Source organism: Podarcis gaigeae (assembly GCF_964106915.1).
Source record: "Podarcis gaigeae genome assembly, chromosome: 6".
In the NCBI taxonomy this organism is placed as follows: Eukaryota; Metazoa; Chordata; class Lepidosauria; order Squamata; family Lacertidae; genus Podarcis; species Podarcis gaigeae.
In genome coordinates this window covers 7,921,238-7,940,111 of record NC_139682.1, presented here as the reverse complement: position 1 = coordinate 7,940,111, position 18,874 = coordinate 7,921,238, and the positions used below count along the sequence as shown (strand labels likewise).

The 18,874-nt window shown below is 43.8% G+C and overlaps 1 protein-coding gene across 10 annotated transcripts in view; it reads right to left on the bottom strand.

Annotated features, from left to right (window-relative positions):
- Positions 1-7,199: 7,199 nt before the first annotated feature.
- The window catches only part of KCNQ2 (potassium voltage-gated channel subfamily Q member 2), a 146,457-nt gene continuing 134,782 nt past the window's right edge, over positions 7,200-18,874 (bottom strand). For 9 of the 10 annotated variants that reach the window (XM_083744206.1, XM_083744202.1, XM_083744205.1 and 6 more), the window contains 2 exons: positions 9,418-9,541; positions 7,200-8,634 (listed from right to left, as the gene is read on the bottom strand). In XM_083744206.1, the coding sequence (XP_083600332.1) occupies positions 7,912-8,634; positions 9,418-9,541 (847 nt within the window). In that variant the 3' untranslated portion in view covers positions 7,200-7,911. Of the gene's footprint in view, positions 8,635-9,417; positions 9,542-18,874 lie in introns of those variants that run through there. The other variant, XM_083744203.1, reaches the window with a different exon arrangement.

The following is an 18,874-nucleotide window of genomic DNA, read 5'->3' as shown; positions in this document are numbered from 1 at the left end:
GCCCTGTGGAACGCCCACCCACCAGATGTCAAAGATTTTTAGAAGACATCTGAAGGCAGCCCTGTTTAGGGAAGCTTTTAATGTTTGATGCATTACTGTGTTTTAATATTGTGTTGGAAGCCGCCCAGAGTGGCTGGGGAAACCCAGCCAGATGGGCGGGGTATGTATGTATGTATGTATGTATGTATGTATAAATAAATAAATAAAATAAAATAAAATAAATCCTTTGTTGTTTGGCCCTAAGACTTTCTTGTTTAGGTTGACCTTAACGGTCAGGGTTAAACAAGTGAAAGCTGCATTTTAATTTGATAATGTTTTATTATTTTTCCCCACTTGTTCTTGTTCTTCTTGGTGTTTACTTCCCCTTCACCCCAAAGCCCCAACATTATTGTACTCTGACTTGAGAAAGGATGGAATAAAACGGAAGGAAATAGTCCATACTTTTTTTTTCTTCTTCCTTTTTTTTTCTTTTGAAATTTACAGTAAAAGTTACACATTCAACAAAGGGAAAATAATAAAGTTTCCAATTGCTATATAATACAAGATAAAGTGTGTCCCATTTGATACAATACAAAAAATGTCTTAAAATTGTACGTCAGTACCAAAGGCATTATGAAATATTCTTTGGAGCAGGAACGAATGTGCAAGAAAGCCAAGGCAATAGAGCAAACGAAAGGAAGCAGATTAGCCGTCTTCGCTGTCAAAACGACGACTCCAGACTGGATGCTTGGTTGAGTGTGTGCGGTGAACAGCGTGCAATAGAAGAGGGCTGAGGGAACCCCCTTGGTGGGCAAACCTAATAGAACAGCAATTTTACTCTGCTCGGAAATCCATCACAATCCATAAAACATAGTCATTACCGTATTTTTTGCACCACAACACTCACTTTTTTCCTCCTAAAAGGTAAGGGGAAATGTCTGTGCGTGTTATGGAGGGAATGCCTACGGGTGGCATGCCTACGGATTTTCCTCCTCTAAAAACTACGTGCGTGTTATGGCCGGGTGCGTGTTATAGAGCGAAAAATCCGGTATATTACATCAACCACTGACCCATCTCACCCACATGGCCTAATAATGCAGGAGTAGTTGCCAATGTGTCAAATTCTTGATGTTGCTGGACTCCAATTCCCAGCCAACTTGGCCAATGGTCAGGGATGATGATGTCCAGCAATATCTGGGGGGCACCTTGTTGGATACCCCTGGTAGTAACGGATGGATGCTGCCATGAAAAATGCGCTCCAATAGCAGTTAGTCTGTGATTCATCCTGTGCTCCATATGCAAAGGTTTCTGATCATAAGAGACTGGTGAAGAAGTTGTAAATGATGTAGCTATTCAGATAGCATAGGACCCTCTTGCCCTGGTCCAGCTACACTCGTGGGCAACCATGGATGTGTTAACAACTGCCGGCAGTATGTATACATACACATCCCCATCCAATCAACAGATCAACAGACTCAACCGGCCAGTTCAGTGCATTTCAATCACCGTGTAGATGCGCCCTGCCCTACCAGTGCATATTGGCACTTCATGTGAACAGCTGCATAGGCTGCTGTCTTGCTGTAGAAGGGTAATTTTCCCTAACGGTTTTAGGAGGACTAATATTCAAATGTCACCGTCAAGTGCTGAGAGTCGCCTCCAAATTCTCTAGATACGTGGGTGGGTTTCAAAATATGTGCGAATGTTAGCACAGGAAGGGCAAGCGAACATCTCTTTCCCAAACAAATCAGCCCCCAAAGCTTTTGCTGAATGGAAGTCTGTCCTAGGAAATAGGATAGGCGAGTTCTTCTTGCTGTGTTCCCCTTGCAAGTTTCTTGAGGGCTCTTGGGTCCCCCCCCCCCGCTGCAACTCAGGTTTGTGACATGCAATGGGCTTAGGCTGAGGGGAAGGGTTGTCAATCAGTAGTAGACCACATGCATGTAGAAGATCTAGGGTCAAACCCCTGGCATTTCCAGGAAGGGCTGGGAGAATGTCTGGCCTGAAATCTTGGAGAGCTGCTGCCAGTATTTGTCAACAGCACTGACCTAGGTAGACCTGTGGCCTGGCTTGGTAGAAGGCTGGTCCCAATGCTTGCAGAACCTGTGGGCTTGACTTCCATCGGTGGAGTAATAAATGGGTTTCTCCTGCTCTCAGAATATGAGCTTCCACCTAAAGACTGAAGTGGCACATCCCAAACCACAGGTGTTACCACCTCAGTGACAACTCTGCCCATGTGTTTCTGTTGAGGCGTATATTAAGACTTACATACAGATGGTGGTACTGTATGCATAATTTGGCAGCTAACGCTGTATTGGCTTCAGGCAGAAACCGCCAGGAAGTTATATGGCACAAACCCTCTGTTAAAGCTATCCAAGTTGGGGGTCATCTCTGCACCTCTTTATAGTCAGGGCAAAAAAATAATCCAAGGCCTCTCTCTCTTCCATTGGGGCTTACCCTTTGGCCAGAATGTGTGGGGAGACGGGGTATTTCTAATAAGAACATTTCAAGGGGGCTTTTGTAGGAATTGTCAATGGCCCTCTCCCCACACAGAGCTCTGAGCACATTTGCAGAGTTGTGCCCAGAGATTTCCATGAGCAGGCAAGCAAGCTGCCTCTCTTCCTGGAGTCTACACTTGTGGGCAATGCCTGGTCTTCTTTCACCATCACCCCCCCGACTGATTTCTCTTATGGCTTCTGTCCCTCCCTCTTCTGTTGCAGAACACCAGAGGGGAAATGCAGACAGATTCTTTCTCATACAATAATTCACAGCCTTGATGAGAAGCAAATGGTGCGTACACAGAGACACATTATCGACAAGCAGGCTTCTTAACAGTCACTATTCTGCTTCCCTATCTATTTTCCTATACATTTCCCCCCCTTTAAACAGTCCCATTTTTTGCTTCCTGTTAAAAATATTGTTTCATAGGTAAATATAAGCATTCAGATGCAGCATTCCTCATAACAACAAAGGGAGATATTTCTCTTTCTGTCCAGCTACGCAACTGGCAAGTTATGTTTTAATACTGTATACATTATCTGATGGTATCTATGAAATAATTTCATCGCAGGTGTGTAACGAAGCACACTGGAGAAGATGCAGTCTCTTTTGGAGAAAGGCAACCTCTGATTCTGTTCCTAGAATCATTAAATCAGGAGGTACCTCAAAGATTGCCAGTGCAGGCAACAAACTATATAGAATAGCAAAGTTAGAACAATTCCTTTACTAATTTGCATTATTTTATTAACCCCCGCTCAATGCCTTGTTACTGTTTGCTGATCAGATATGTCTGCCTTCACTTAAGGTCCTGAACAATGTTACTGGCAATTAGGGCAGGTTTTGCAAGAGCTCAGTAGCTAGATTTCAAGGAAACTAGCTGAATTTTTACATAAGACTGAAATAAATCTGCTGCATCAGACAATCTAGCCCACTGTTCCCAACACTGAGCACCTGTATGGTTCTGGAAAGCCCACAAGCCAAGCATGAAGACAATAGCCCCTCTTTCTGTTCTGTTCTGTTCTGTTCTCTCCTCTCCCCACCCAAAAAAACTTGGTATTCAGAGATGCTAAATGGAGCTTCAATTTAGCTATCCAGGGCCCACAAAGCAGAGAGATTTTCTCTTCCATAAATTTGCATAATCTGTTTTAAATTCATCACCCCATCTTGTGGCATTTCCACGAGTTAAATATGCACCGTGGAAAGAAATACTCTCTTATGTCTCTCTCCTGAATCTACTGCTTATCAGCTTTATTGCTTGACTCTGGTTATAAGAGAGGGTGAAATATTTCTAAAAATAAATAGGGGCATTGGTCAGCATCTACAAGAGAAAGAGGTCCTAATGCACAACAAACCAATGAGTCAACAGAGGTCCTTATGCTCTCTAGTCACATGAAGTGGCAACGTGTGATCTGTGAATGTTCATTGGAATGCGGGTGCTCATTGGAATGACATCTAAAATTGGATCACATTCAAAACAACAGGGCTGCAGTCCAGAACAGCCCATGTTGCTTGTGCAAGAGAAACCATGTTTATGGCACCTCCCAGTGCTGAATGACAACCATTTTTTTAAAAAAAAACATGGAGTTGAAATAGGGATAAAACAAAGGTACCTTACAGGATTCCTGTAAGGCTAACCACGGTAATCTATGCAAAGCACTTTGACCATTCCAAAGTGCTACATGCATGCTAACTACTACTACTACTACTACCATTTAGATATTAGATGTCTCAACTTATCCAACAGAGGTTTATATTTAGACATTTTCTTTCGCAATAAAAATACGATGTGCTGCCATCACAGATGGTCAGTATATCAGTATCGCCTGCCAAACCTACTGAGATGGTGAATTTGCTTGCTAGCATTTGCATATGGATATTATGTTTCGCAATCTTCTCTTGGCAAAGTTTTGGGAGCGCGGAGCTATACACAAGGCATTGTTTCCTATATGTCTTGCTTGGCATGCCTTTGTTGGCCAAAGCTGAATGCTAGCCTGAGAAGCACACACTCATATAAAATGAGTTTTCTAGAGTATTTCAGCAGTGGGGAGAGGTTATGAGTGGCGTTATCTTGGAACTAAAAATATAAGCTTGGTTAATAAGCTATCAAAAGATTGTGTTTGTCTCCCTTTAGACTTACTATAAGGCACATAATATTGTGCCTACGGAGGGTCAACAACTACACTGCAAAGAATAAATACAGCGTATTTATATTCAGTATTGACTCTGCCCCAAAAACATCCTCCCAGAAACTCAGTTATCACAACCAGAAGATTCTAGGATGAAGGAGAAGACTTCTTATTTGACCCTCCTAACATTCTCATAATGAATATGTCTCAGGTTGGATTTCAACTGGAAGGCCACCAACACCATAACCTTGCACTGTGCCTTTAATGCCATTATTCCTTATGTCAAAAATTCTTGGTAGTTGTAAATTTGCTTCCTCTCTTCTTTAAGGACAAATCAGTGGAAGGGGGGCATTTCCATTTCCGTATCATACTTTCCATTACAGATCACTGTAAACAAGCAAAGGGAGTTTAATAGGCAGCTAGAATGTGAGGCTGCTGTACTGGAAGCCTGAATCACAGTCTAAGTTGATTAACTCTCATAACAACTTATGGCTGATGTCAATCTACTTGAACCAAAGTTCAACCTATGGTTTCATTGTGACTGAAAGGTATTTCTTTCAGTCGGTTGACTCATGTATACTTTCCACGTGTGTTTATTCTTACAGTTTCCAAAACATTTTGTTCTCTCAGTCATATTAGTTGCAGGCTTGTCTGTGTATGTATGTATACACATACCATACTGGTGCAATTTTTAAATAGTGATTACATGTCAATGCCTTAAATGAATAAATATTAGGGTAATGTTTGGGTTTGTGCTGATTTTTTCTTGCTTTATCCTCTGTGTGGTTTGTGTTTATGCACACAGCTTGGAAATGCTAATCAACCAATATTTAAAAGCCGCCCCCCCCCCCGCATCAAGGGAGGTTTTTATAAGTAGAAAAATGTCTTCTTTTAAGGAAAATTACAAATTCTTTCTCTGACAGGTTTTTTCTCCTTCTGTCTCACCAAAGAGTAACTACTGCTTCTTCTGAGATGGTGATTACTTGCGCATTATTTGACAGAGTTTTTATTCTTCAGAACTTCTGTTTTATTTATTTGCGTGCGTGCACATTTATGCAGATTAAAGCTCCTATGATTAATTGGCTAAGATTTCTCTAACTGAATGTAATTTTGCCTCCCAAAACACATGCCACAATAAATCGATTAATCCTTAAAATGTTCTAAGAGTCTCTTGGCTTTGTTGTAGCAGGTTAACATAACTCTTTATCTAGGCTGTTCTCATTTGTACATTCACTACATCACTTCCTGTTTAGGGTGATCTCATGAAAATCCGCATCATGGGAAATATTAAAAAGCAGAACAAGGGCCTGCTATCTCCTGGCTTTTTATGTTGTGAACCTTCTGGGCTACTAAACTGACTTTACTTGCTGGATAGCCAGAACTGAAAATGTCTATGCTGACCAAGAGAGTATCAGAGCCATCTTCACATATCACAGTTGGAAACTGCCAAACTCATCTGTGTTGCAATTTCATACTGTCATCTGCATCGTGTATATTTGAGAGTGAAGGCTAGCAAAGAAAATGGGAACTGGGATATTCCCTCTCTGTTTCCTGTAAAGTGGATTTTGAAACAGCTCAGACCATGCCAAAAGTCTGGAAGACAGGTCTTGGGAGAAGCCCGGATTGTGAATCTGCTGTCAGCAGAAAGACAGTGCCCTTCTCTGAACAACGCCAAACATTTTGATAAGGCTCCTGGAAATTCTCCCTGCTAGCTTTACACATCTATTCTCCCTCCTAGCCTTTCCCTATTTGAACATTTCCAACTTTTAATATAATGGATGGGAGTGGGGGGAATGCAGGACATTTCAAGTGGCAACGGTCAAAAATGGATCTGGGTTGGAAGCTGAAAGGAAGTCCGTCAGGCAAGATCGAGGCAAGCAGCTCTGGACTTGGGACAAGGTTAACAAAAGAGAGACATCCATCTGCGAGTGGATAGGCTAGAGAGAAGCAGATTTCGTCACAAGAAGTGGGGTGAACGCTAAAGCTTCCCTGCTGATTGCAAAGCGCAGAAGTCACAAACTTCTTTCAGCTTTGGAGCCCAGAAGCCCTTAGCTCAGTTTTAATCTCCCCCATAAAGTGAAGCCCCTCTCGCAACTGGAGTCTTCTTGCTTTCGTAACTCCTGTGGAACTCCTGATCTCAGAGTTGCCGCCACACCTTCTTATGAAATTTCACACTTCTTATCTACACTGTGTTGGAGGGCTGCAAGGCATTATCTTCATGCTTTCCTGAAGTCTGCTTCTGCGAGGAAGACTTGCCTCTTTCCTTTTTTGAGCTCACGAACAGAGCCACTATGTCACCTAACATGAGCAGCCACCCTAAACTTGAACAAGAGACCTTAGAAATGTGGCTATGAAATGTGCATGAGCTGGTGGGCAGATCATTATGGCCCTGTTCTTGCAAACTGACCTAGGACCTTTCTCGGCTTCAAAAACCCTTTCTCTACCACAGCACACGGACTGTCCTTCCAAGGAGGTGTGTCCTCTCCTGCGTTAGAAAACAGTATTCCAAAGAGTGCAAAAACATCTAAACCTCTGAGCATGCAGATCAATAACTGTTTTGATGCTATCCTGCAGATGTGGTTGTTGTCGTTGTTGTTTTAAAAAAAGGAAAGGATGAAAGCATCTCATGTGAAAGCAGTCTCGCATCCCACACAGACTGCTGTTCTTTGAGCTCAAGCACACCTACTGAAGCTGTGGTCCTGTCTCCAATCCAATACCACAAGACAATTTTGTCACTGAAAATTTGTGTTTGTGCCATTTGGACACCAATCGTTCAATGTACGGCTCTTCCCAGCTAATTTCAATCATAATTAAACCACCTTTCATCAATGTACATTACAGCTCTGTTTCTCCCTCCCCCCCCCAAGACATAATTAGTGACACGTTTCTTTTGTAACACTAGCATGTTTTTTGTGTGTGACCTGACAGCTCAGTGCCATTGCCTACTCTTAGTCAAAAGAAGAAATTGTCTCACCAACTGCTCAACCACTGTCTTAGTGATGTGTGTGCCCTCTTAGCTTAAAAGATTACCAAGACTCACGGCTACCTACCCTGGAGTAAGATCACAGTTTCACCTATCTAGTTTAGAAAGATGGTATGTATGAAATCCAGACATTTCAAAATTATTCACTACAATGCCCCCTCTCTTTTTTTGTAGCTTCTGCTCCCACCGCCCCCGGACCAAGCTGTGGCAAAACACCCACAATTTCTGGGTTGCAGAACATTAGCTCCCAGTCTCCCGAAGATGTCCGGTATGTGGACACCATCATTGCCCCATGCGCTTGAAGTTGTGTTCAGGTGGCTTTCTTTTCCTTCACTGCCTAGGAGCTGACCAGCCCATGTCACTGAAAGGTCCCTCGCCGGTTGCTGACCTCGGCGGAGGCCCACAGGGTGTGCAGAGGTCAGAATCCGTATCTGACTCCCCTTCTGCTATGTAAGGTCTGATTTTGGCCACAGCGGTGTAGCAACCGTTGTTAAGGACGTCCAAATTTTCTTTGGACTGTGAGATGCTGAACCCACTGAAGGAACGCTCCAGTTCCTCGTGGTCCACTGATGGGATAGAAATAGAGGTGTCGCTGTCCCTCAGAGCACTCTCTGGGTGCTTAGCTGTAATGTCTTCGTTCTTTGCGTACTCAGCGCTGGCCCTGTTCCCACCACCGTAGGCAGAGAAGGAGCGCTCGTGAGAAGGTGGAGGTGGGATTCTCACCAAAGAACCAGCATCGCCAACCGGAGAGGTCCCGTGGCTTTGCCGTTGATATGTCTGCCAAGAAGTGGAAGGGGGGCATGAGTTGTTTGGCACCGTTGTGGCAGGAGGTGCAGAGAAATTCTTCTGTCCCATCGAACTCGTGGAGCGAATGATCTTGATGATGCAACCGTTTTTGTCAATGTGCTCCCTGCTGTCTTCTGGGCTGTGGTAGGGCGGTGCTGGGTCAGGTTCCTTCGGCCCAAAGTAGGCTTCTGTTTCGTTTGGTGGGATCCCCATCCGTTGCATGTAGATGTTGACCAGGAAGTCCAGCTTCTTCTCCATGGACTGGACCTGGAAAATGCCACACAGGACCCAATGCATGGGCACCCACAACATTTTAGACCCAAGCAACTTTGGATTCACCCCAAACTTCATCTTTAAAATGTTATTTTGCAGACAAGTCATCCCCTGATCCATGAAAAAAACCCACACCAAATTCTCTTACAAATGTATAGCCAACTGCTCCCCAAGGAGACATGAAATTCTGCAACCAAACCAATGCCAAGACCACAAATATGTATACCAGGTGGGGGGAACATTTGACCATCAAGATGTTGCTGGGCTGAAACACTAGTCATCCTTAGCCACTGACCATGCTTGATGAGGCAGGTGGGAGTTGTAGATCAGCAACATCTTGACAGCTAAAGTTTTCCCACACTCAGTGTATATGCTTCCTTATCGTGCCTCTTTGGCTTAAGCCTTCCATTTGCATCTTGGCTCATACAAGAGCTAAGTACATGGTAACAGCATTTGCTTAGATTCACCCTTGGGTAATAAGTTTTTAAACTTATTTCTTTCTTTGATGGGCATTCATCATGATATATATACCAAAGGAAGAGGGAGGTGAGAATCAGATGGAGAAATAAGACAGAGAGGCTCCCTCTCTATTAGATCAATTGCCATTTAGCTCCTCCCTTCCCAGAGCTGCCTTCATCAAAGGCCAGTCTACTCGGCTTCTTCAGAGGGAGAGGTGACACAATGAGGCTTGCTTGCTTGCTTGCTTCCTCCACCCCCCTTTCCCCACAAATTCACATTAATGAATTTTTTTTTATTATTTACAAATTTTCAACATACCTGTTTTTCCACCTTTCCAAGTCTACCCATCATACTTGGATCTTCAGGAGGCTCCCCTTCACCTGGGCCTTTGGTTCGGTCCTTATCTGTCATTGCTGGCCCTCTCCCAACAATCTGGTCAACTCTACCAGGAGCACAAACCCCACCCCAGAAAAAGCCATGAAGTTAGTAAGCTACAATCAAGGATCTAGAACTCTGCTCTATTCTGACTCCTCTGTAGGGCAAAGGAAATGTATTCCCCTTAACTGATAAGTATCACACAACTGTTTGCCTAAATAGAGGGAGGCAGTTAAATATAAACTTGGACACAAAAACATATCTCTATTTCTGTACGTGACATATATATTGGTTCAAAACACGTGGCTCCACTTCTAATCCGGCATATTATGCATAGTAAACTTGCCCTTTGAGATGAATTTGGTGTCAAGCCTGTTAATTACCAAATAAATTAGGATGTTTGGGGGCAGTTGCTTGTGGATAGATTTTGTCTACATATTTAATCTGAACATTATTTCTGTTCTTCTCTGCCTAAAAAGTTCTGAAGAGTCCTGCAGCACTTATTCATGCTAAAAGGTATCGGTTTGAAAGTTAAGTTCAAATTTTACAAAATTTTACAAATTGTACAAAATTACAGGTTTCCAAAAACTGACACCGACATAATAAATTAAGGTTTCCAGTTTGCAAGATCTGAACTCTCCATTGCACCATAATTTGGTTCTGGATTTCATGAGACTTTTTGAGTTTCAAAATCTCTGAATCCAGATTACATTCTCAAAAGCTGATACTTGTTTCAGCTGTCCTTGAGATGTGGGCAGCTGCCTATGCCAAAATTGTAATTTTTTGGTTTGTTTGCTTGTTCCGTATTAAATGAGTAAATAATAATAATAATAATAATAGTAATGATTTCCTGATCTCAGAGGTGAACTTTGCAGACAATGGCCTTGTTGTCTTAGATAGTAGCCATTAACTTTCTCAAACCCAAGAGTTCTCTAACATTAATCTACAACATGGAGCTCATTTTTAATTGCCACATATCCATATCTCTTCCTGCAAGAGAACAGCATGAGCAATAGCTGTGGTGACTAGGGCTGATGGAAGTTGCAATCCAACAACCAACACAATGGACCATATATTTCTAATTCTTGGCACTGATCAAATGGAAACATGGCTTAACGCAGACAGTTCTGTTTCCTAGTATATTTTACAATACAGCAGTTCTGAGTAAAGACTGTGTCAGCCCCACCTAATAGTAATAGTAGGTCACAGACTTCATTCTACCCCAGAATATGGTCATTTATACTAGACAGGCATTGCATTGCTTTTTATATTTATTAAAAATCCTTTCCATACATGTGGTTTTATTATGTACATTTGTGTTTTTTAAAATGTGATAAATATATAAGAAACATTTATTATGTCTACTGTTTTCACTCTGTTTTTCCTGCTATTTTTAAATGAGTATCTCATGCTATTTTGCAGAAACTGTTTAGAGTTTTTATTATTATCATTATGTGGTGTATATATTTTGCTGAAAAAATAAACGCTGAACCATTAATTAATCCTGGCCAACTTTACCCTTGCATAATATGCCAGAAGTGTGCAGGTGACAGAGAGAAGAAAACAAGAGCAGAAAAACAAGTACGTTAAATTTGTCTGGAACCAAGTTGGTTTTCAGAAAAGGAACTAAAACAAGGCTTCTTATGCAGTTCTGCAGTGTGGGCAACAGTTCCATGCACAAAGAGATGAATGAGAGTTATGAGTTCAAATGCAGACAGGGGAAGGGGAAGAGGGGGGGGTAAGAAGAAAAAGATAGTAAAGCACTTTGCAAAATTAAAAGGTGCTCTCTCGGTTACACGTTGTCATGAAAACCAAGGAAAGGGGCAAAACATAAGGCCATTTTCAACCATACAGCCAACCAAGATGCCTTAATTTGGTAAAGAAAGGGTTAAGAGTTGTATTTGTGCCTGCTATAGGGTGTTTAGAATGTGAAGACTGCAAACCAGGCGTGAGGAACCTTTGTGGCCCGGTGGGCCAGATCTCCCCACACTCCATGGGCCAACTTTGACAAATGGATGGACTGCTCACCTGTCAATCATCTGACATCACAGTGACATCAGGTGGCTGATAGGTAGGTGGCCCTGCCCACCTGTCGGCTGACCCATAGGGCTGAGGGGACGGAGATGCTTCACCAAGGAATGCACTCATGAAGCAGCCCCCAGCAGGGTTCAATCCTGCTCCCTGCAGGGGTCTGCACCACCAGGGAACACACTGGTGAAGCAGGATTGAGCCCCACCCATCGGTTAATGTCACTCAGTGAGTGATGTCAGCTGATTGAGTGGAATATTCCCCAGAGTGGCTGGGGAAACCCAGACAGATGGGTGCGGTATAAAGAATATTTTTTTTAAAATTTATTATTGACAGGTGGGAGCCATTTGGGGAAATGGTCTCATGGGCCCAAGTAGACCCCATGACGGGCCAAAATTGGCCCATGGGCCAAATGTTCCCCACCTGTCAGGAGTCCCAGCTTGATAACACAGTAAGCGTAGGTAATTAAAAAGGATGATTTATTGCAAAAACAGATAGCTCCAGACAGCTCTAACAAAGCCTCTGGCATCATTACTCAAGATGACCCTTCTGAAGATTCCTTCCGGTGTCTATAGAATATATTAAACTTTCGCACCTTACGTCTCTTGTTTTGCTTCCTGTCTAGCAGCCCTCCCATTCGCCGACTCCTCAGACTTATTGGATCATCTCCATCCTCCTCCTTTTCCGAGAGACTCTCTCTGTGTCTGTTCGCTCCTGTCTGAGCTCCCTGAGAGCTTTGGCTGTGTTCCAGCCCGCTCTCAGCTACTGCCTTATCAGCCGGCCCATCAAGGTCAGGAAGATCCAAAGTCTGCAGCTGCCATCTCTCCCCTGCCTGACTAACATCCAAGCCTCTCTGTTCCTGGCTGCTTTCTGCTGTTGGCTGCAAACCTTCGCTTGGAGCTGGCTCATTCCTGACACCACCCCTGCTGTAAATAATCACAAGGGAATTCACCAGTTTGCACAACTCACTGGGCTTCTGTGGTTTTTTTTCAGAGCTGTGTGCCTCCCCACCCTTCCCCATGCATATGAGTTGGGTGCTCAGTGCTGACACACAAAAGCTCTTTTCTTTTTTTGAGTGAGAGGAATGACACAAGTGGAGCCTCTGCGCAATCAACCATCAAAATGAGGAGCACAACATTGTATAATGGGCAGGGCATCCTCTTCCACCAAAAGGAAGTTGCATGGATTTGGGCACTGAAAATTCTTCATATATCCAGTGGGTGTTGCGAATTATAAAGCAACACATAAATGAATGCTGACAAGACCAATGTAAGAGCTCGTTCCATATTTTTTTGATGTTCACCACACAGGCGTGCACATTCCTTTGTAAAAGTCAATAGTTGCTACATTTTGTGGATCAACAGGAACATATCCTTTCAAAAAAGTTCTGGTCAGTGGGTCACGAGTTATGTTCTTTTGTAAGAAACCACACATCTAGCATTCTTTCGCTGATAAAGCAGGAAAACCCAATAAATGCATCTAAGAGGTAGGAAGATGAAGATCATGAATGTGGGGTCTAAATGGAACACCCCTATCTAATGGCATTTATTTAGATACAAACACAGCATGAACAGAACCATAAATCAATTATGAATTGTGATTTATTCGCATCAAAGCCAGTGTGTGATCTTGTGCCTATATACATTGACCTTTCAGTATGTGATCAGGAATCCTCACATCAATGAAGTGGATAATTTTGGGTGGTGGGGTTAAGAATGCATCTCTGTTACTCAAAGAACAGAAATGGAGAGTGACCACCTTCTCTGCTCCCCTCTGGAAACTGCACAATTGGTTCAAAGCAGGAGCTTCAAGCTCCAGTCTAAGGGATCATTCACACATTACAGTGGTACCTTGGTTCTCAAACGCCTTGGTACTTAAACAACTTGGAACCCAAACACTGCAAACCCGGAGGTAAGTGTTCTGGTTTGCGAACTTTTTTCGGAAGCCGAACATGCTTCGTTTTGAGTGTTACACTTCCAATTTGAGTGCCACACTTCTGTTTTGGGTGTTACTCCGAGGTCTGTCTGTTTTTGCTATTTATTTTGTGGTTTTGTTTATGCTGCTCTTTTTGTTTTGTTTTTCTGACTGTGTGGAACCCAGTTCAGCTACTGATTGATTGTCTGATTGTGTGACTGCAGTACTTCGTTTATTGCTTTCATGTTATGGATCAATGGTCTCATTAGATAGCAAAATTCATGTTAAATTGCTGTTTTAGGGGTTGTCTTTAAAAGTCTGGAACAAATTAATCCATTTTGCATTACTTTCTATGGTAAAGCACGCCTTGGTTTTGGAACGCTTTGGTTTTGGAACGGACTTGCGGAACGGATTAAGTTTGAGAACCAAGGTACCATTGTATAGTACTCTTCCAACAAAAATGTCTCATGAGCACACCTAAAAACAGAATGTGTGAATGCAACGAACATATATTTGCAAACGTGTAAAGACAAGGACACTCATCAGGGAGCCAGGATTAATGGCAGCTCCCTGCTGAACTGCACTAGATAGAATACTGGGTTTGTCACTGTGTCTTGATGGTGAAATGTCCCTAAGGAGAGTGCAGAGCCTTGCTCCCAAGTGTGACGTCAAAATGAATGGAAGGAGACACAACAGGAGTTATAAACTGCTGTTCTGTCCCAGCTCCTGCCATCCTAGCAGTTCAAAAGCACACCAGTGCAAGTAGATAAATAGGTACTGCTGCGTCGGGAAGGTAAACAGCACTTCCGTGCGCTCTGGCTTCCATCACGGTGTTCCATTGCACCAGAAATAAGCGCCACACCCCATAGTCATCTTTGACGGGACTTAACCATCCAGGGGTCATTTTTTACCTTTATAAACTCTACCAATACTCTATGGATGTTACAATTCCTACTTGTGTCTATGAGGTGAAAAGAACCCTTCTAGATCAGACATCTCACCAAGAACTCTGTCCTCCAAAGTGGCCAACCAGGTGGTTGTGGGATGATCACAAGCAAAGCATGGAAACAGCACCCCCCTTTCCCACTGATTCTCCCAGCAGCTAGTAAAGGTAAAGGTAAAGGTACCCCTGCCCGTACGGGCCAGTCTTGACAGACTCTGGGGTTGTGCGTCCATCTCACTTAAGAGGCCAGGGGCCAGCGCTGTCCGGAGACACTTCCGGGTCACGTGGCCAGCGTGACATCGCTGCTCTGGCGAGCCAGAGCCGCACACGGAAACGCCGTTTACCTTCCCGCTAGTAAGCGGTCCCTATTTATCTACTTGCACCCGGAGGTGCTTTCGAACTGCTAGGTTGGCAGGCGCTGGGACCGAGCAGCGGGAGCGCACCCCGCCGCGGGGATTCGAACCGCCAACCTTTCGATCGGCAAGTCCTAGGCGCTGAGGCTTTAACCCACAGCGCCACCTGCGTCCCCTCCCCAGCAGCTAGTACCCAGAGGTATATTATTTTTAAACCTGAAGTCTGAGTGATGTCCCCCTCTGAGATGGGGTGAAAAGACCAGTACAGTGGTACCTTGGGTTAAGTACTTAATTCGTTCCGGAGGTCCGTACTTAACCTGAAACTGTTCTTAACCTGAAGCACCACTTTAGCTAATGGGGCCTCCAGCTGCTGCCGCGCCGCCGGAGCACAATTTCTGTTCTTATCCTGAAGCAAAGTTCTTAACCTGAAGAACTATTTCTAGGTTAGCGGAGTGTGTAACCTGAAGCGTATGTAACCCGAGGTACCACTGTAGTTTCGGTCCTAAGAATATCAGCACCTTCAGTTGGTGCTAAACCTGCGGCCTGTTAATTAAAGTTTTTGATTTCTGCACACCTTAGCTGCAACTATCCAAATAGTGATATAGATTGAAAGATCGATCAATATGTGTTACTTCTAAAGAGCCACTTGCAACTCAGACACAATATGGAGAAAGTTATCTCATTGCAAACTGCTAACTTGGGATGGAAAAATACTTCACTCCATGTTAATCGTTTGTAACAGTCACTCTCCTTCTTTGAAACGATGCAGGAAGAAATAATATATATGTATATATAAATTCTCGGCTCAGCCAGGGTGCAGGTTTCTCTCATGCTTCATTTTGTTCCATGCTTATGGAAACATGCAAATAGACGGGTTCGTAGGTTCATCCTCTGGCCAAAGCAGATAGCGCAAAGGTCAAGGCTACTCAAATGAGGCACAAAAAGAGGAAGAAAGAGAGAGAAAAAGAGATGAATTTTTAAAATGAAGGTATATTTTTTTAAAAAAATTGCCTTCTGAGCACAATCCAGGCACTGGAGCCAACCCTTTTCATCCATGTCACATGACTGGCTACTTACCCTCAGACCGGTTTGAAATATTTGTTACGTTATCCCTGGCAACATGGTTGTTTGTAATGGGACAAATCCCCATGTTGCATGAAAAACCACCAGTCCAGACTCACCTTAATAACTGAACTACACATTCAGAAATACCATGCATGTGGTTATGCCCTCCTGGAACTGTTCCTTTTTTTTTTTTTTGCCAGAGTGGTGCATGCTCTAGTTATCTCCCACTTGGACTACTGCAATGTGCTCTGTGTGGGGCTAACTTTGAAGGTGACTCAGAAACTGCAATTAATCCAAAATGCGGCAGCTAGACTGGTGACTGTGAGTGGCCACCAAGACTATATAACACTGGTCCTGAAAGATCTTCATTGGCTCCCAGTACATTTCCGAGCACAATTCAAAGTGTTGGTGCTGACCTTTAAAGCCCTAAATGGCCTTGGTCCTGTATACCTGAAGGAGCGTGTCCACTTCCATCATCCAGCCCGGCCACTGAGGTCCAGCTCCAAGGGCCTTCTGGTGGTTCCCTCACTGTGAGAAGTGAGGTTACAGAGAACCAGGCAAAGGGCCTTCTCAGTAGTGGCACCCGCCCTGTGGAACGCCCTCCCAACAGATGTCAAGGCAATAAACAACTATTTTACTTTTAAAAGACAACTGAAGGTGGCCCTGTTTAGGGATGTTTTTAATGTGTGGTGCTGTATTGTTTTTAATATTCAGTTGGAAGCTGCCCAGAGTGGCTGGGGAAACCCAGCCAGATGGGCGAGGTATAAATAATAAACTATTATAATTATTAATTTATTATTTCAGAATGGGGGAGGCTGTGCTGATGGCCCCTCACAAAATAAAACCCCTGCATGGGGAATGCTTGCACATTACGAAGAGGGATACACTGGAACTATTCTTCATAGTCTCTGTTTATCAGCAGACTTATTCCACACAACCACCGTTTTATGCTCACAACAAATAGATGGACAAATTGAGGGAGAGTGACCGTCTCAGTGTTGCCCAGTGAGCTAGGTGGGGATTTGAACTCAGATCTCCTCAATCCTAGTCCAATGCTCTGCTAGCTTTTCCTGGTAAACAAATAAATAAGCACCAAATTATGTGATTCTCTTCTAAAGCCTGAAGTAGTACTGCGCCAGGGGGACTGGGCCATGTGACTTTTCTGAAAGTGAAGTTCAACTCTCCAGTTCTCTTAATCCCTCTTGGTCCAAAGACCAGCGGCATACCTTTCTGAATTTTAGTGACAATAAATGAAGGTGGTTCTTTCTTCTGAACCCTAGAATTAGCATGCACTGTCAAAATAAATTTGACCTGTTTTGTGATCCGTAGTAGGCATCTCATATATATATAGCGCCACTTTCCTTCTTCACATTTTTAAAACAATGGTTTGGTCCACACACACCTTTCTAGTTCTAAGTAAAAAATGTCTCTGTCTTCAAACAACAACCAATAGATTCTTGAGGAACGCCTTTATTACAATAGGACTTCTCCAAGTAGGAACTGGATCGTGGCCAGTATTACCACCAGATTGCAAATCTGTCTAACCTACTCGCATTCTAATCCTCCAAAGGATTTATTTAGGGGCACATGACAGCTGATGTGACCCCACTGGAATCTTTGATTTTGCTACTTGGAATGGGAGGTCTCAGACAGTCACCCATCACTTGGGTATCCAAATCTGATTTTCAGACCACCCTCCCATTTCAAAAAGCACTTGGTATGTGGCCAGGGAAATCGAGTGCGGTGCTTGTTTTGAGAAACCCAAATCCAGGCTCCCTTGGCCAAATATAACATAATTCCTTGGATGCTGGACAATGGCAGCAAGCCAGGGAGATAAACAATGGGTGGGAATGAATACCTTGTAATCCATTTTCTTTTCAACAACAGCCTGCAGAGACCACAAATGAGCCTTGGAAGCCATGACTTGGCTACCAACAATTTACAAATTGACATGGAACGCAATCTCTTCTCCAAAAACCTAGCAGAGTTAAGCTAACTGTAGTCACTCAGGACTTTGGATTCACTATTTTAAACGAATCAGTTAACCAAGTGACAAACAGGTTGGCTGGTGAAAGAATCTCTTAAGGCCTGGTATACGCAAACAGTATATACCACAGAGCGGATCACTCTTATGCCCTAACTCAATGCATGGGCCCAGTGGATTTCATACTGCAGAACCACAAGCATATTTTGTTGTTGGTATGCCGTGGTAAACAACTGGCTGGAAACTTGTGTTCATGCACTGTATTTTTCTCTCTATAAGATGCGCCCGACCATAAGACGCACCTAGTTTTTAGAGGAGGAAAACAAGAAAAGCCAGTTCGCTTGGCACGGCTCTTTAAAGATAGAGTGGCTCTTGCTGGCTTTTCCAGGAGGTGGGAGAAGGGACTGATGGGCTGCCCTCTGTCCCTTCTCCCACCTCCCTGAAAAGCCAGGGCAAGCTTCGCAGCTACCGCTGAAGCCATCAGAGCTTGCTGTTTCTGGCTTCAGCGATAGCTGCGCAGTGCCTGTTCCGCGAAGCGGGAGGTGGAACAGAAGGGGCACCGTAAGGGCTCCCTTCCGTTCCTCTTCCGGCTTCCCTGAAGAGGCGCTGCACTGCTCTGCTGAACCCAGCAGAGCAAAAGTGAGAGCGATAGCTGCGCAGCACCTCTTCAGCGAAGCGGGGGGGGGGGGGGACGGAGCTCCGTAAGGCCTCCCTTCCGTTCCTCTTCCCACTTCGCTGAGAAGCCAGCAGAACAAGAGGTGCTGCGCAGCTCTCGTTCTTGCTGTGCTGGCTTCAGCGATAGCTGCACAGCCTGAAATCGCTCCATAAGACACACACATTTTCCCTTACTTTCTAGGAGGAAAAAAGTGCATCTTATGGAGCGAAAAATACGGTATGTTGTTTTACACAGGTGGGACCTGCTTAGCTTCTGAAACAATCCTGTTTCACAATGGAGTTCTCTTACTGAGCTCAGATGCTGAGTTAACATATCATCTCACGTAAGTGGTTCCTGAATAGCAAATGTCATGGGATGTGAATTCAGCTGGTGTGGGGGCCTGGATTGTATCGCTCTTCAAAAATTCCATAGTACTATCTACAGTTTAGGAATGCTGA